This window comes from Anolis carolinensis, chromosome 1 (assembly GCF_035594765.1).
Source record: "Anolis carolinensis isolate JA03-04 chromosome 1, rAnoCar3.1.pri, whole genome shotgun sequence".
NCBI classification, from domain to species: domain Eukaryota; kingdom Metazoa; phylum Chordata; class Lepidosauria; order Squamata; family Dactyloidae; genus Anolis; species Anolis carolinensis.
This window is the reverse complement of record NC_085841.1, coordinates 199,647,716-199,664,159: the sequence shown is the minus strand read 5'-3', so window position 1 is coordinate 199,664,159 and position 16,444 is coordinate 199,647,716. Positions and strand designations below refer to the sequence as shown.

At 38.5% G+C, this 16,444-nt stretch overlaps 1 protein-coding gene across 1 annotated transcript in view; it reads right to left on the bottom strand.

Annotated features, from left to right (window-relative positions):
- Positions 1–11,025: 11,025 nt before the first annotated feature.
- The window catches only part of nab1 (NGFI-A binding protein 1), a 55,017-nt gene continuing 49,598 nt past the window's right edge, over positions 11,026–16,444 (bottom strand). The window contains exon 8 of the mRNA XM_003217418.4: positions 11,026–15,370. Coding sequence (XP_003217466.2) covers positions 15,279–15,370 — 92 coding nt within the window. The 3' untranslated portion in view covers positions 11,026–15,278. The remainder of the gene's footprint in view (positions 15,371–16,444) is intronic.

Sequence of the window (16,444 nt, the reverse complement as noted above, 5' to 3'; positions counted from 1 at the left end):
CTTATTAAAGAGAGTGATTTCAAATCAAGATAAGCCAAGTGGGTACTAAACCTTAGAGCAGGGGTCCCCAAACTAAGGCCCGGGGGCCGGATGTGGCCCTCCAAGGTCATTTACCTGGCCCCCGCCCTCAGTTTTATAATATAATATATTGTATATACATATAATATTGATAATAATATTATGTTATACAATATAATACTACTAATAATACCATATAATAATATTAATTATATGTTATATATTACATAACATATAATAGTATAGTGGTATAGTTCAATATAGAATTATATAATGCTAGTATTGCGCTATGCTAATAATATAATATATTGTATGTACATATAGCTGCTCTGAGTCCCCTTCAGGGTGAGAAGGGTGGGATATAAATGTAGTAAATTAATGCAGTAAATAAATAATTAATTTTAGACATAGGCTCGGCCAAAGTCTGAAATGACTTGAAGTCACACAACAACAACAATCCTAATTAACTTGACTATTTCATTGGCCAGTAGCAGGCCCACACTTTCCATTGAAATCCTGATAGGTTTATGTTGGTTAAAATTGTTTTCATTTTTAAATATTGTATTGTTCTTTCGTTGTTGTTGTTTCACTACAAATAAGACACGTGCAGTATGCATAGGAATTTGTAATTTTTTTTTCAAATGATAATTTGGCCCCATAACAGTCTGAAGGATTGTGGACCGGCCCTCTGCTTCAAAAGTTTGAGGACCCCTGCCTTAGAGCAATGAGTTCAACAAAGCAGGAGCAAGATCTTTTATGAAGATGGGATGGGAAAGCAGTTTTGCTCAGGATGAGGCCAACATAGAGTGTAGAAACTTTAACCAAAGCTTCCAAAGCTACAGGATTTTTTTAAATATAAAAAACTGGAAATTAGGGTGTGAAGAATTGTTTGAGTTGGGTTGTTGTGAGTTTTCCGGGCTGTATGGCTGTGTTCTGGAAGCATTCTCTCCTGACGTTTCACCCACATCTATGGCAGGCATCCTCAGAGATTGTGAGGTCTGTTAGAAACTAGGCAACTGGGGTTTATTTATCTGTGGAAGATCCAGGGTGAGAGAAAGAACTCTTGTTGCAATTGGCGACCTTGATTAGCATCAGGGCCAGCTAACACCTCCTAAGAAAGGATTGCATGAAAAAATCCTGTCTCTGATTCAAAGCCTTCTGAAACATATTGTTCTGCTTCAGATCTATATTTATTGAAATAACACAGTGTACTCATTATTCTAGAGGCATATATTTTGTTCTGCTCAATGATTGTTCTCTCTTAGTTCTTCAAGTATGAGGAAATATCCAAAAGACTGAACACTTGGAATATGGACTATAATAATTACTCTGAAGTGATTGAATGCAGACACCTGATTCTATATCAAAAAGGCGAAACATCCATCAACTCAGATGAGGTCCCAGTGCTCAAAGATGTCAAGTGCTTTCAAGTGTTTGGCTTCATTGAGTTAAAGATACTCAATACCTTTAAGAATCAGGTCCTTAATAGAAACAATTCTGATTTGCAATTCTGTGGTGAAGAAATATAGATGGACAAATGTTAACGATGTAGTAGATATAAATCATCAGTAGATATAAAAGAATGATGCAAGTATTGTATAATACATTAAATATCTGCTATGTGATAAAAGTAATTATTGAATGAAAAAAATTAAATTCAATAAAAACTATATATATATAAAAGAACGATGCAAGTATTGTATGATACATTAAATATCTGCTATGTGATAAAAGTAATCATTGAATGAAAAAAATTTAATTCAATAAAAACTCTCTCTCTATATATATATACTAGCTGTGCCCGGGCACGCGTTGCTGTGGTGTTGCCTGGTGGTGTTGGTGAGAAATTGTTGAGGTAGTGGTGTTATTGAATGTCTGTTGTATGGTTGTCTTTACATTTAGTATGCACACTGAAGTGGATTATATGGCAGTGTGGAGTCAAAATAATCCAGTTCAAAGCAGATAATATAAGATTCTAAATGGGTTATATAGCTGTGTGGAAGGGCCTTGAGTCTACACTGTCATATAATCCAGTTAAAATCTGATAATCTGTGGAAGAGGCCTAAGTGAGGCCTAACTGTGCCTGTCCCCTGGACTGAGTAGGTTGCTAGGAGACCAAGTGGGCGGAGCTTATCCATCAAACTGGCAGCAATTGGATAAAAACTATTATTCCTCTCCCTGTAATTAGGACTTTATTTTTCTTTTCTTTTTGTTGTATCAACCTTGAGCCGTGAATGATGGGTTGTGTTGTCAAATTTTGAGGTTGGGGGGCCTGTAGTTTTGTTGCTGCCCTGATGCATCACTCTTTTTTTTTTTTTAAATATATATATATATATAGGATTCTCCCAGGCAGGAAGCAGCCAGGCCATAGCTGAAAGGCTATTCAATGCTAATCAAGGTGGCCAATTGCAACATCCACACCTGCCTCCAACAGACAAGAGTTCTTTCTCCCACCCTGGACCTTCCACAGATACATACACGCTTGCCTAATTTCCAACAGACCTCACAACCTCTGAGAACACTTGCCATAGATGTGGGTGAAACATCAGGAGAAATACTTCTGGAATATGGCCATACAGCCCGGAAAACTCACAGCAACCCAGTGATTCTGGCCATGAAAGCCTTCGACAACACATTGTTTTGAGTTCTTCTACCTCCCCCTCCCAACAATGTTTAATACAGTAGTTGTACCTTGGAGCATCAGACAGAATAATACCAAGGAGTGACCTTGCATGCTATGTTTGCTATGCTGAAATGCTTATCTTAATGAAAGATGTAATAGTGCTGTGTGTCAATGTTTATGCTAATCATTCTGCTACAGTGCATTAGATGGCGTGATTGCTAACTACATGATGTCCTGCGGTATGTTGTGTGGGATCCCTTTGCTTCAGTGGACGTGGTCGCATTTAATATTCTAAACAGTGTTCCTCTATGCCCTTGAGGAAACTTGTCAATAATGGAAATTAATGTATTTGATTTGACCATGTGATCAAAGAGGCTTTTTCAGAAAGCAAACTCAAGTGTGCTGATTAAGTTGTGGAAGAGAAGTAAAAATTATGGATTGCTCTGAAAGAAATGGGCATGCTACAATATTTGATTGTCCTGAAATGTAACTTGCACTAAGGATAAGAGGTCGTTATTCGGACAGAATATGGAGAAACAGAACAATTTCCAATTGTCAAAGGGATCAGACGAGGTTATATGTTTGACTTGTATACTGAACACATCATAAACCAGGATTATACTCAGGGGAAGGAAACCTGGAAATTAGAGGAAGGAACAGCAACAATTTAAGACATGCCAAAAGGTTGCAGGTTCAAATCCAGGCAGCGGAATGAGTGCCCACTGTTAGCCCCAGCTTCTGCCAACCTAGCAGTTCAAAAACATGCAAATGTGAGTAGATCAATAGGTACTGCTCCAGCGGGAAGGTAACGGCGCTCCATGCAGTCATGCCAGCCACATGACCTTGGAGGTGTCTACGGACAACGCCGGCTCTTTGGCTTAGAAATGGAGATGAACATCAACCCCCAGAGTTGGACACGACTGGACTTAACATCAGGGGAAACCTTTACCTTTACCTTTATGTCACTATAGTAAAGGTAAAGGTTTCCCCTTGACATTAAGTCTAGTCGATTCTGAGACAAGGGGCTGCAGTGGTGCAGTGGGTTGAACCACTAAGCTGCAGAACTTGCTGACCAGAAGGTAAGCGGTTCGAATGCACAGATCAGTGTGAGCTCCTGATGTTAGCCCCAGCTTCTGCCAACCTAGCAGTTCAAAATCATGCAAATGTGAGTAGATCAATAGATACCGCTCCAGCAGGAAGGTAACGGCATTCCATGCAGTCATGCTGGCCACATGACCTTGGAGGTGTCTACGGACATTGCCGGCTCTATAGCTTAAAAATGAGCACCATCCCGCAGAGTCAGACATGACTAGACTTAATGCCAGGGGAAAACCTTTACCTTTACCTAAAGGTCTAGTTCAGTATTAGGCAGCTCCCTGCACTCCAGTTCCTAGAAAAACATTGCAGTACAGAAATATGTTATCCCTGAGATTATCAAACGGTTTGATGGGTAGATCTATCTTGTGGTTTCAGAGGAACCAATGTTGTCTTTTTAAATTAAAGATTTAAACAATTTGTCGGTAGGAATATGCTTTCCATACTCTGGGCACACTTGAGTAGGTGTCTCTGGATTTCTGTTTTCCCTATTAATTCACTGCAGTTTTGGAACTTTTTCACAAAGAACAAAATGATTTTATCATTCCCTGCTCTTCTGTCTCTCCTCCTGCTCTTCAGGCATCATCTAGCTGACAAAATAGAACATATTGTGGCAGTTGTGCTTAATTTGAAATGGGAGACAAGGCATGCCTCGTTAATTCATCCCAAAATGCACAGGGCATTTGGGTAGGCTTGATGAATAAGAGCAATACATTTAAAGGAGCTTATCTCCCCACATCTCACCTTCATGTACTGATTTTCAAAGTGTTGATGGGTTCAGAAATAGGGTTGCCAGATGAAAAACAAAACAGGGCCTCTGAACCTTTCCTGGTTATGTAACAGAGGGAATTTCGGCAGGTGGTGCGTGTGTGATAAGCAGCAGCTTCTGAAATGGTCATGTGTTGCAAAACCATAAAAAGTACATACAAGAGTGCTGTCCTTTTTCGAAACAGGAGACCCAAGTTCTCAAGGCAACAAAAGGCCAGTTTTCACAATGCAAGTACCGGTATATCTCAGGGTCCTTCCACACAGCCATATAACGCAGAATGTCAAGGCAGAAAATCCCACAATATCTGCTTTGAATGGGTTATCTGAGTCCACACTGCCATATATTCCAGTTCAAAGCAGATAATGTGGGTTTTTATTCAGCTGTGTGGAAGGGCCCTCAGAGTAGGAAGGAGATGTGTTCCTGGGCACTATTTTTTAACCGAATCTTTGGTACCAGAGGTAGAATTTTGTGTTGTTTCTGTCGTTTTTTCAGCCAACTTTTTATTTAAAGCAGGGATTATTCACATGTAAAATTAAACAAGCAGATCTGGTTAGACTTGCAGAAGTAAACAAGCATATTTTGAATCTTTCAGAAACCACTTGGAAGTTCTTCCAAAATGAGTTTGTTGGACCAGTATAAAAGATATCCACCAATCTTTGAGGAAAGTTTTATCGAAAACACACATACGTGTGTGTCTGTGTGTTCAATAAAACTTTCCTCACAGATTGGTGGACATTTTTTACACTGGTCCAACAAAATCATATATACAGTAGAGTCTTACTTATCCAACACTCACTTATCCAAAGTTCTGGATTATCCAATGCATTTTTGTAGTCAATGTTTTCAATACATCGTGATATTTTGGTGCTAAATTCGTAAATACAGTAATTACTACATAGCATTACTGCGTATTGAACTTCTTTTTCTGGCAAATTTGTTGTATAACATGATGTTTTGGTGCTTCATTTGTAAAATCATAACCTAATTTGATGTTTAATAGGCTTTTCCTTAATCCCTCCTTATTATCCAACATATTTACTTATTCAACGTTCTGCCGGCCCGTTTATGTTGGATAAGTGAGACTCTACTATCTATCTATCTATCTATCTATCTATCTATCTATCTATCTATCTATCTATCTATCTATCATATATATCTGTGTGAAGTAGGAGCCACATAAGAATCAAGCAGAAGTTAATTACACTATGTAACAACATTTGAAAAATTTTCTGATCCTGTTTTGAAAGTATTATTTCTTGTTTAATTGTGCAGTACTTATTTTGAAAGTAGTTGTTATATTCCAGAAACTATGTTGCATTGATTGAGACTCTATGAGATAGTAATTGAAAAACCATAACAAAATATGTTGCAAGATGTCCTGCAAAAACAATTTTTTTTCAGTTTAATAAACTTTTCCGTAATATGATAGAACCAATTAAGTTCTTTTTATTTTTATCTTTTTATGATAGAATCAATTAGGAAAGGACATTTATAACCTGGGAGCAAGAATCGTGTTACATAGCAGTATAAGAAGCTACAAATAAACTGTCAGAAGTTGGAGGGGGGGTGTCAATAAAAGGTATTTAATTCTTCTGACAGAAAGACACACACACTTATACATACTGTGTTTCCCCGAAAATAAGACAGTGTCTTATATTAATTCTTGCTCCCAAAGATGTGCTAGGTCTTATTTTCAGGGGATGTCTTATTTTTCCATGAAGAAGAATGTACAGTAGTTGTCATCACAAATCAACATAACCAGATAAACTGAATCCTATCAAGAATTTCTTGTTACTACCATTATTTCCATGTACAGCTGGTATGTACATCTACCAATCCTGCATGCTCTGGTGTTCTGTTTGGCAGGTGTCAGGCATGCTTCCAAATAAAAACTTTGCTAGGTCTTACTTTCGGGGGAGGCCTTATATTTAGCAATTCAGCAAAAATCTACTAGGTCCTATTTTTCGGGGATGTCTTATTTTCGGGGAAACAGGGTACATATATACCGACATGGGATTGAGAGGTCATGGGGATAACTGGATGAGGGAATCCTGTACATGCCATTCAGTGGCATCTACACTAACCATTTAAGTCAGTTTCAAACCAGTATTGAAGACTGGTTCTGCTGTGCAGATGATTACATAAGAAATACTGGAACAACTTTGAGGCCTGGATGGTTGTTATACAAACCACAGAGCACTGATGCACATTAAGAGCTTTCCTTTGTATGTTTTTGTGGGATTTTGTTTTCTGGCTGCCACAGTTTGAAGCTGACTTTATATGGTCAGTGTAGATGGCGCCAATGACAAGAAAATAAGAAAGATTATTGGTTTGTATAGATATGAATATTTATGTATAACTATATACATGCCGGGAAGAAAAAACCTAAAATAACCTAAAATAATAGCACAATGAACAAGCAACCATGGTAGCAATGACCGTGTACTGAGGTGACTTCAGGATGTGGGAAATGTGTGGTTTTCAAGGCCAATTTGAGCTTGGATTGAACAGATAAGGGGGTGTTAACAGGGCCAAACCAGAGCAGGATCCTGTGCACTGGAGTTGGGACACTGCCCTTGTATGGTTTTAGGCTGTGCCTCCCTCTCCCAATTATAATTTGTCAGTGATCCTATCCATGAGACGCCAATACAAGATGTCTCTACACTGCAGAGTTAATGTAGTTTGGCACCATTTCAATTGCTCATGCGACGAAATCTTGGGATTCACAGTTGGTGAGGCACCAGGAATCTTTGGCAGAGAAGATCAAAGACCTTGTAAAACTGCAACCCTAACCCTCCCCGATTAACCTAAACCCCTCCCTCCCCATACCTTCCCTTAGCAAATCTAGAAGATCTAAATCTTTTTTAAAATATTCTTTAATAAAAATGATTTATAAAAAAAGAAAAAAAACTGCAACCCATATGATCCCATAGCAGTGAGTGGCAATTAAAGTGGTCTCAAACTGCATTAATTCTACAATATGAATATTCCCTGACTCAGTAAAGGTGGTATTTTCTAACACCATTGCAGAATGGGGGGAAAAAACATGTTGTGGTAGATATGTATGCATTATATGTTTGGTTCTGAAGGGATGCTGCTATGTTCAAAGGTTTGTCTTTCTAGTTTTTGATCAACCCTTTATCAGTAGATTATAAACATAATGCTAGCCAAGAGCATGATATAAACCAAGCAATTATGATTAAAATGTAATCATATCTGTGCCAGAGGGTCAACAACTTCAATTATACCAATCAAGTGTTTGATTACAGTTTTTATTAACTCTGGCTAGCATTTGGATCTATTGTTGTGGACTGGATGTTGGAAACATCAAAAAAATAAGAGGAAGGGGGTAGAATGTATGGTTTTTAAAAAAAGAAAGAAAGAAATCTAGCCCTTTGACTTAATTGCGAAGTACAGGAAGAACTGGATATTGTATTAACATAATCCCTACTTCCTTGTTGCTGTGTGTCTTCGAATCAGTTCCAACATTTGGAAACCCTATAACAAATCTATCATGGGATTCTCTTTGCAATATTTGTTTGTTAGGAGTCAGAGTGTGACTTGTTCAAGGCAATCTACAACAACAACAAACAACAAAACTTTATTTATATCCCGCCTCATCTCCCCATGGGGAGATAAAAAGATGGAAACCTCTGTACTTAAATCCCACTGCAATCCTATGATGAAATGAAAACTATTGGAAATGGCTGACTTCACTTCACTGCAGCCATTTCTTTTGTTGAAAAATTGTTGGTGGTGGTAGTTCCTGTGATAGTCAATGGGTGCTGGGAGAAGGAAGTTTCCTCCTTGCGTTATTGAATGGTTGAGTAAATCCTGCCACAGAAGATAGATGGAGAAGAGCATCTGGGTTTGCATAGAGAAAAAGAAAGGAACACATTTAGTGATCAATGGGGAATCCATATCTAGACGAAGCACATGTAATCTCTGCTCAGTGTTCTGCTGGATAACCTGTCTGTCCTGGAAATTAGATGAGATTGTTCTGTTTGGGATCTGGCCGTTTCCTTTTTAAAAAGATCAGTAACACTGGCCAGAATCCTGTTGGGCCGTTACAAACACATCTACACAGTGGAATTAATGCAGTTTGCGACCACTTTAACTGTTATGGCTCAGTGCTATGGAATCACAGGAATTGTAATTTCAGTTGTAAGTTTTTCAATTGTAAGGTTTTTTTAGCCTTCTCTACTAGAGTAACAGGAACATCGATAGCAACACTATAACCTTCTCCACCAAAGTGCTAGTGCTCACCAAGCTATAAATCCCAGGATTCCATAGCAAAGAACCTTGACAATTAAAGTGGCATCAAACTGTATTAATTCTAAGGTGTGGATGTGCTCCTAGAGTTATGCAGTTGTGATTGTTTCATATTCACAATCCCTACATAACTCCTGGTTTATGAGCTAACTAGGAATCATGAAAGTCCCCCAATCTCCGTTTACTGCAAAGCAGCCACAGCAAGCGTCAAGGCTCTGTTCCCATTAATCAGGTAGCACAGTTAACTGATAGTTTACCCACCTTTTTCAGAAATTATCTCCGGGGCAAAAGGGAAATGTCACAGGGGTCTGGCTTCTGAATGTTACACCAGATATCACTCATGGGAGAAGATAGGAACATCCACCAGTAGCTTTCCGAGCAACAAGGGAACAGATCTCCATTAACTGCTGCAGCTATTGTTATAAATAAAGTGTTTTTACAGTAAGTGGCAATGTTACGGTCTTGGGGTTGGAATCACTGCAAAGAGCCATAACTATGCTGTTTACACATACACCAATACCCAAGAGGATTTCAACCAGTGTAAATATAAAAAAGTGAATTGTTACTATGCTCTAAAACACTTTCTCCTCTATTAGTTATGAGTGTCCCTTGTCGTTTCATAAACATTTCAGAGCTAATACAAAATGACTCTCATTCACCCCTTTCCACAGCCTGGCATGTGAGTCTGACGACTTCAGTGTCTTCTTCAGTGCAACATCAAAACAAAAAGGTTTGGACAGCCAATGGCATTTTCAATTTACTTTGAAAACACAAATATGAATGCACTCAGGAACAACTTTTTTGTTAATGGCTGCTACTACTCTACATACTTGTACTGTATCAAATAATTCCAAAAGTTGCCTGAGATGAAAACCTAAGTTGCGCCCTTTTCAAGGAATTTGGACTGTCTGCTGAATCTTTCTCAGCAATAGCAAGTGGGACCAAGTTTACCTTGTATCTGAAAGCGCAGGTTAGCTAGCCTAGGGAGTAAACTGCAAGATGTCTGGCACACAGCTTAAACCACACTTTGCTGGCATTTAATTGTATCTGCAGCTTGAGGCAACAGCTCACTCTGCCTAATGGTAGGCTTGACCCTCCATAAGATGGGCACATACAATACTGCTTCCCTGTCCTAGATTTATATATGGGATGACAGAAGATTGTGCCATCTCCCATTGCCATGGCTTTTAAAAACTAAAGGCAAATAAATTCCCTCTGTGAACATTTTGTAGTTGTTGGGATATCTATGCATTTTATTTAAGTACTTGGGCATCTGTATCCAAGTATCAATCCTTCTATATGAGTTGCAGCCCAGATATTTAGGCCATACAAGCTCCTTTATACTTAAATTTGCCTTTTTTTCAAAGCTGGGATTATAAAATCATTCTTTAAAAAATTAAGGAAACATGAATGGACAAACTGATGCAATTGCACAACTAAAGAGGTATGCTATCAAAGGTACTCTATTGTCAATGACAGTGCAAGGAAAGTGGAATGTGAGTTTGTGTGATAAATTCCTATGAATCTGATTTAAGGGAATCTCAATTATGGAATTGCTGTTGTATGTAAATAAAACTGAATGGCAATTTACAGCAATGCAATATGTATTCACTGAAGAGGAATGAATACGGGTTACTGCCCTGTGCTAGAATGTACTTTTGTTTCCTTGGATTTAAAAATCATTTTCATTGGGACTATGCTCATTATGCAGAAAACTGTTTGGGAAAGAGGCTCCCAGCACAAATACAAACTGAATACTACACCCTATTATTCCTCAAATTAGTATATCCATAAATTAAAAATCTGCCTGCAAAAGATTAGCAGCCAGTGGGAACTGTCCCAGACACCTATGTGGACAATCTCAGGTTTTGGAATATTTTGGAATTCTGGATAAAGGATGCTCTATCTGTAGCTCCTTTCTTGATAGACACACATTCAAAACAAGCAAACCATGTTTCTACAGAAGACTTTACTTTTACAATCTTCAGATTCAATGCAGAATCTTTATGGCACTAATTCATTATATCTAAAACAGCAGATAACATTGAGAGACATGTCAAACTGGCATGGGAACCCATGACTGCCAAATGTGTCATTTTTAGCAATCCTAAAAGTCCCAGAATTTAGCAGTCTCCACGAAGAGGTATGCAAAATGGGATTAAACAAATGTGGCTATTTCTATGACGGGATAGGCTTCTCTTGTTCCTGTTTTTTTATTTACTTTAAAAGAAAGCATGGTGTGGAAAAATCTTTGCCAAAGATGACTTTTATTTTGTAACCATCAAGGCACACAAATGCAGACAGACAATACAAATACAGAGACAGATGAGGCTCACACTTTGGTCAAAATAACCCTGTTGCAGATAACATTTAGCCTGATTATTACCTCCTCCTCCAGAAATAAAAGGCCATTGACCAGACATTTTGTTTTATTGACAACACAGCCGTGCATAAACAATCGCTCTCTTTGTGGGAAGATAATTGGGTGGAAGGGGTGAAGATCGTTTCACTAATTTCTGTGGAGCAGACAGGTGAAAGAGTAGAAATCTTCCAACAAGGCCTCATAGGTGACATTCACTATTAGCAGCAGCTATAGCGGAGCCTCCCTTTTCTTGTTCAGAAAGCATTTACCTGGGGTGCTGCCACTACTTTGTACCCTTCACAGTGCCCCACATATAGTATTGCTCTAGAGATTTATGTGGATGATGGCAATGGGAGTCCTTCAATCAGGTATGGCGAAAGTACTGCCTGCAAGCCACGTTTGGTTCCTGAAGACATCAACCAATCTCCATAACCCCCTCCACCCTGATTTTTTAAGTGCAATTTTCACCTCAAGCCCATACTAGAGAGCTGTAAACATCCACAAATACTTAAAATGACCCCATCCCAAATACCTGATTTCATTGTAGTGTTTCCCAAAAGTTACAGGAAGTATCAAGAAAAACTGAAGCCCTTTGGCATGGGGGGTTGTGGCCTGCAGGGACGGTTCTGGGGAGAAAAATATGGTCCCTCACCTCTGCAGTTGTCCATCTCTGCCCTATATATGGCAGCAAAGATCCTGTACAGTGTTTGTCTATTTCTATGGTGTCGTTAATGGTGGTGCCCTGTGTGCTCTTTTCTTTCTCTGGCATATTTCTTTTGCACTCTGCTGTTTCCCTGGCTGCCCATGGGACTTTCTGAAGGATGAGATCTTCCCCTGGGCTTTATATGGAGTGTGGGATGCTGCCAGAAAGATGACAGTACAATAAAAAATAGGACATTCACACATTCCCTGCCCCCCTCCCCCAGGTATGATATCCTGAAGGCTACCCATGAGATTTTCTCCAAATGACATTTCTTTTCCCTTTCCTCTGCACATTTTCCCCCAAAGAAAATTCTTCCCTATCAAAAACATGGAATGAATTTTCAGCACAGCACTGACTGTAACCATAACATTTCAATGATTAGCATTAAAAAGAAGCCTATCTTTTAAAACTGAAAGGTATGCAGGATTTGTGGATTTAAAAAGTCATGGTTTTGGAGTCTATTCAACAGCGTGTGTGATATCATTCAACACAGTTGCCCTCTGCAGAAGGGGAAAAGAGCAGTGAGGGTTACATAGATAGCCCCACATCAAACTCTCCCTGTATTGGTGAAGACAAATAAACCGGGGATAAGTCTAAATTACAAGACTGGAAGTGACGTCTTCCAGAAGAAAATGTGTTTTCACTGTTTTCTGAAGTGACTTACTTGGGTGAAGGACTCTTTATTTCACTGCCGTTTGCACATTTGTGCCAGCTGGAGTGTTGACAATAAGATACATCTAGTAAGGCCCCCTTCTACATTGTACTTGTATCCCAGGATCTGATCCCAGGTTATTTGATTTGTACTGGATTATATGAGTCTCAACTGCCAGATAATCTGGGATCAGATCCTGGGATATAAGAACAGAGTAGAAGGTTAGAAGGGTAAGATTCTTAGGAAAGACTTATAGAGTATTCATTAGCTGCTTGAGCTTACTTTGATAAAAGTTTAAAAGTCATGTAAGACATCCTGCAAATGTTTTTTTTAAAAAAATTAAGAATAAAACGAAAAGCCTATTTATTGGCCCTGAAATGGTCTGCTGGACTGTTAAAACAAACAAACAACACTTTGAAAATCTACTTACAACACAGCTGAGTCAGGTCATTTAAAAGTGAAAATATAAAAAATAGGTCTGTACTACTGATTTAAATGTACACTACATTACACTGGACTTTATTAGACCAAGATGCTCTGTGCTACGGATAGCAACGTGTGCGTTCTTTGCCTGTAATAGCTGTCTTGTCTTGTGAAACTGCTCAGATTTGAGGCAGTACTACTTGTAACGTTTGGGAACAAGGACACACGCTTGGGTGGCAAGGTCACAAAGAAATAAAATGAGTTACTTTAAACTGAACTTCTTTTCTTCTTCTTCCGATCCACTAAGTTGCAGAATTCATCTGAACATATTTGGCTGCAAAGCAGTTAGACTTTCTTTAACAAAAAACATTTTTCCTTTCATGATTTTAAAAATGTGTGCACTGGTGATTCTAGTAGTCAGTGCGACTCCACAAATCAAGTAATACAGTTATTAAACACGTATTATAATGAACTGAGACTCATGTATGTACATGGCATCACACATTATCTGGACAATTTCAGGGGGTGCAAAATGATTCACACACAGCTCACATTTGCAGATGTAAAGAGCATGACCACATAGCATAGGCTAGGGCAAACTTGGACCCTCCAAGTGTTTTGGACTTCAATTCCCACAATTCCTAACAGCTGGTCCAAAACACCTGGAGGGCCCAAGTTTGCCCATGCCTGATATAGTAGGAGGCCAGTAAAATTTGGTAGCAGTTTCATTACCCATCCACTACCATCTGGAAGGACTCTAAGGCTTAAAGTAGCCATCTGTAGACCAGTGGCAGCCTATGAGTCACTGACTATGGTTCCAGGAAACTACAAGAATACGATAAAAACATGCCACAAAATTGTACCAGTCAGTTGCACACTGCAGAAAAATGGATGTTCCACCTCATCAAGTACCTTGAAAAACACTGTTCTTCAGCAAAGTCTGCAGTTTTATAAACTGAATAGCTCTCCACAGTTTGGCATCCCCGTTGAATTGGATTGCAGCTCCTACCACCCTCAATTTAAAATAATGGCAATTGTAGCTAAACATATCTAGAGACTAAGGTGCTGAAACTTCAATTAATTGCCACACAATCTTAAGTACTGCTGAGAAGAAAGAGCTGCTACTTAAGGTGACAAGTCACAATGGTATTATGCACAATGGACACAACACCAAAATACCCCAAAGGTGAATAATTAAGATGACTCTTATAAGTCAACCATTACATTATACACAAAGTGTGGCACTTTTGAGAAACAAACCACCCACACAAAAGAAATTCTCCATAGAATAAGATGTGGTTACAGCAGATCGAAAGAAAACGTTATCAGTCTACAGTATAGGCAGCGTATGGTATACAAATAGTCCAGCAGGCTGCTAAAGCAGCTGTTTACCTATTCATGTACCAGTAGAATATTCATCTCCCATTCCTTTTTTTTAATATGAATTCGCTGGTTATTTCAGAGTGTCTACATTTCTTGCATTGCTTTTCCACCTCTTCTGTTATCTGAAGCATTCCAACTGGAAAAAAAATACTAAGCAACGTTCCAAAAACTTTGCCATCATTTTGGCAGTTCCTCTGGAAGCATTAATCAGAAATCCTTTACGATGGGAGCAGAGCACAGAGTATGAACCAATTGTGTGTTTCTTTTTCTTCCCCCTCAAGTCTTTAAACAGTGGACAAAAATACAGTGTAAATAAATACATTGCAAATGTATGTTCATGAAGTCTCTGAGACTGACATAACATCAAGAAGTACTAAAATGCCTGTTATAATACAGTCAGCTCTTTCAAATGCTATATCTCTATAACATTTATGGAATTGCTTATTTTCTGCTTTTTAAAAAAAGAAACATTGCAAACCCGTTGTTAAAGTAATGTTATACCAGGCTCCTCCCATCCCCACATTCTGCCCCCCTTGCCCCATACAAAGGGTTTAAAAAACCCAAACCCACAAACATATCTACTGTATCTACATTTAAAGTAGACATTAAATTTTCAAGTAAAATTAATGGCAGCCACATCTACTAGACTTAATACACATTCTAACACCTAGATTTTTACTTTTAAGTTATACAAATACACAATACATTCTTAAATAACAAGGGCTCACAATATTAGTTTGTGAACCTTTCTCATATTATGAAGCCACTTTCTTCATAGAGTTTGTACCCACATTGCACCACAGTTTCAATGTCCAAGAGGTTGGGGGTTTTTTTTAATGTCAGTTCCTCAATATAACTGTCCTGGATCTTAGGCTTTGGCTATGAAATCACTTATTTCAATGAGGCAACACTGGTTATTAAGGCTAGTTTTGTTTCTTGTTTGAAGCTGAAATAATTTCTTTTTAAAAAAAAACATGGCTATCTTGTGTCTTCTGGCTCTGTCTTTATGACCTTTCTTTCGAGGTTGCTGAAAGCTGAGTGAGGAAAATCTTTCATGATGCCCAGGCCTTCTGTAACAACAGCAAAAACAAGAATTATCTTTTAAATAAATGTGCTAAACCAAATTGAGACTAATCTTAATAGTTTCATTCCCCAATCCATTTTGGTCCCCTTTGAAAAAACTAGTATGAATTTGGAACAATTAGTGTCCCAAAATCACACTAATGCATGAAAAAGTGCAATGTACCGTCACCCTACCCCACAACCTCCAGACTGCCCCCAAATACATTCATTTTTTTTCTACAGTCACTTTTAAATGGCAGCAGGCACATGCACTTTCTGTGGCTTTTCTGAGATAGGCTTCAGAGAAAATATCTCAATTTTTATGCAGTCTCTCTAAAAATGGCAGTAGAGACACACCTTCATTTGCTATTGCTATTTTGAGAAGCTCCGTAAAGAAAATTAAAGTATGCTGTATGTTTGTGTGTTTACAGTCTACAGTGAGGTCTGGGCCAGGAGTGAAATTGGCCATTGGCCCCCATGCAGTTGCCCACCTTTGAACTCAGTGGACGTAGGCTTGATTTTAAATAATAATAATAATAATTCTGGGCATGCATAAGAATCCATCAGCATATGCACGCATACATTTAAAAACACGTATAGGCAGTCCCCAAATTACAAACATCTGATTCACATACAACTCCTAGTTAAGAACGAGGGTGAGACAACAGGAAGTTAGGGAAATCTACATCTAGGAAGGGAAAAAGTGTCTCAACTGAAGCTTGACCACTAATCCCTGTTTCCACAACAAGCCAAATATTTCCAATCCAATTATCACCAGGACAGAAAATGAAGTGAAATCTTCTGAACAGGGGTACAGACAACAAAACCAACACCACAGGGGTGTTAACCTTTCCCTGTGCTAGCCAAAGCTTTTTTTGGCTAGAGTTATACTTTAAAAATGTACCTGTTCCGACTTACATAAAAATTCAGCTTAAGAACACACTTACAGAACCTATCTTGTTTGTAATTTGGGGACAACCTGTACTGAGCTACTGAAAAAAGGCTACTTGAGATGTGGGATTTTCAGTGACTTGTCAGGCACTCAAGACACATGTATGACTAAATAACAATGGAATATATGC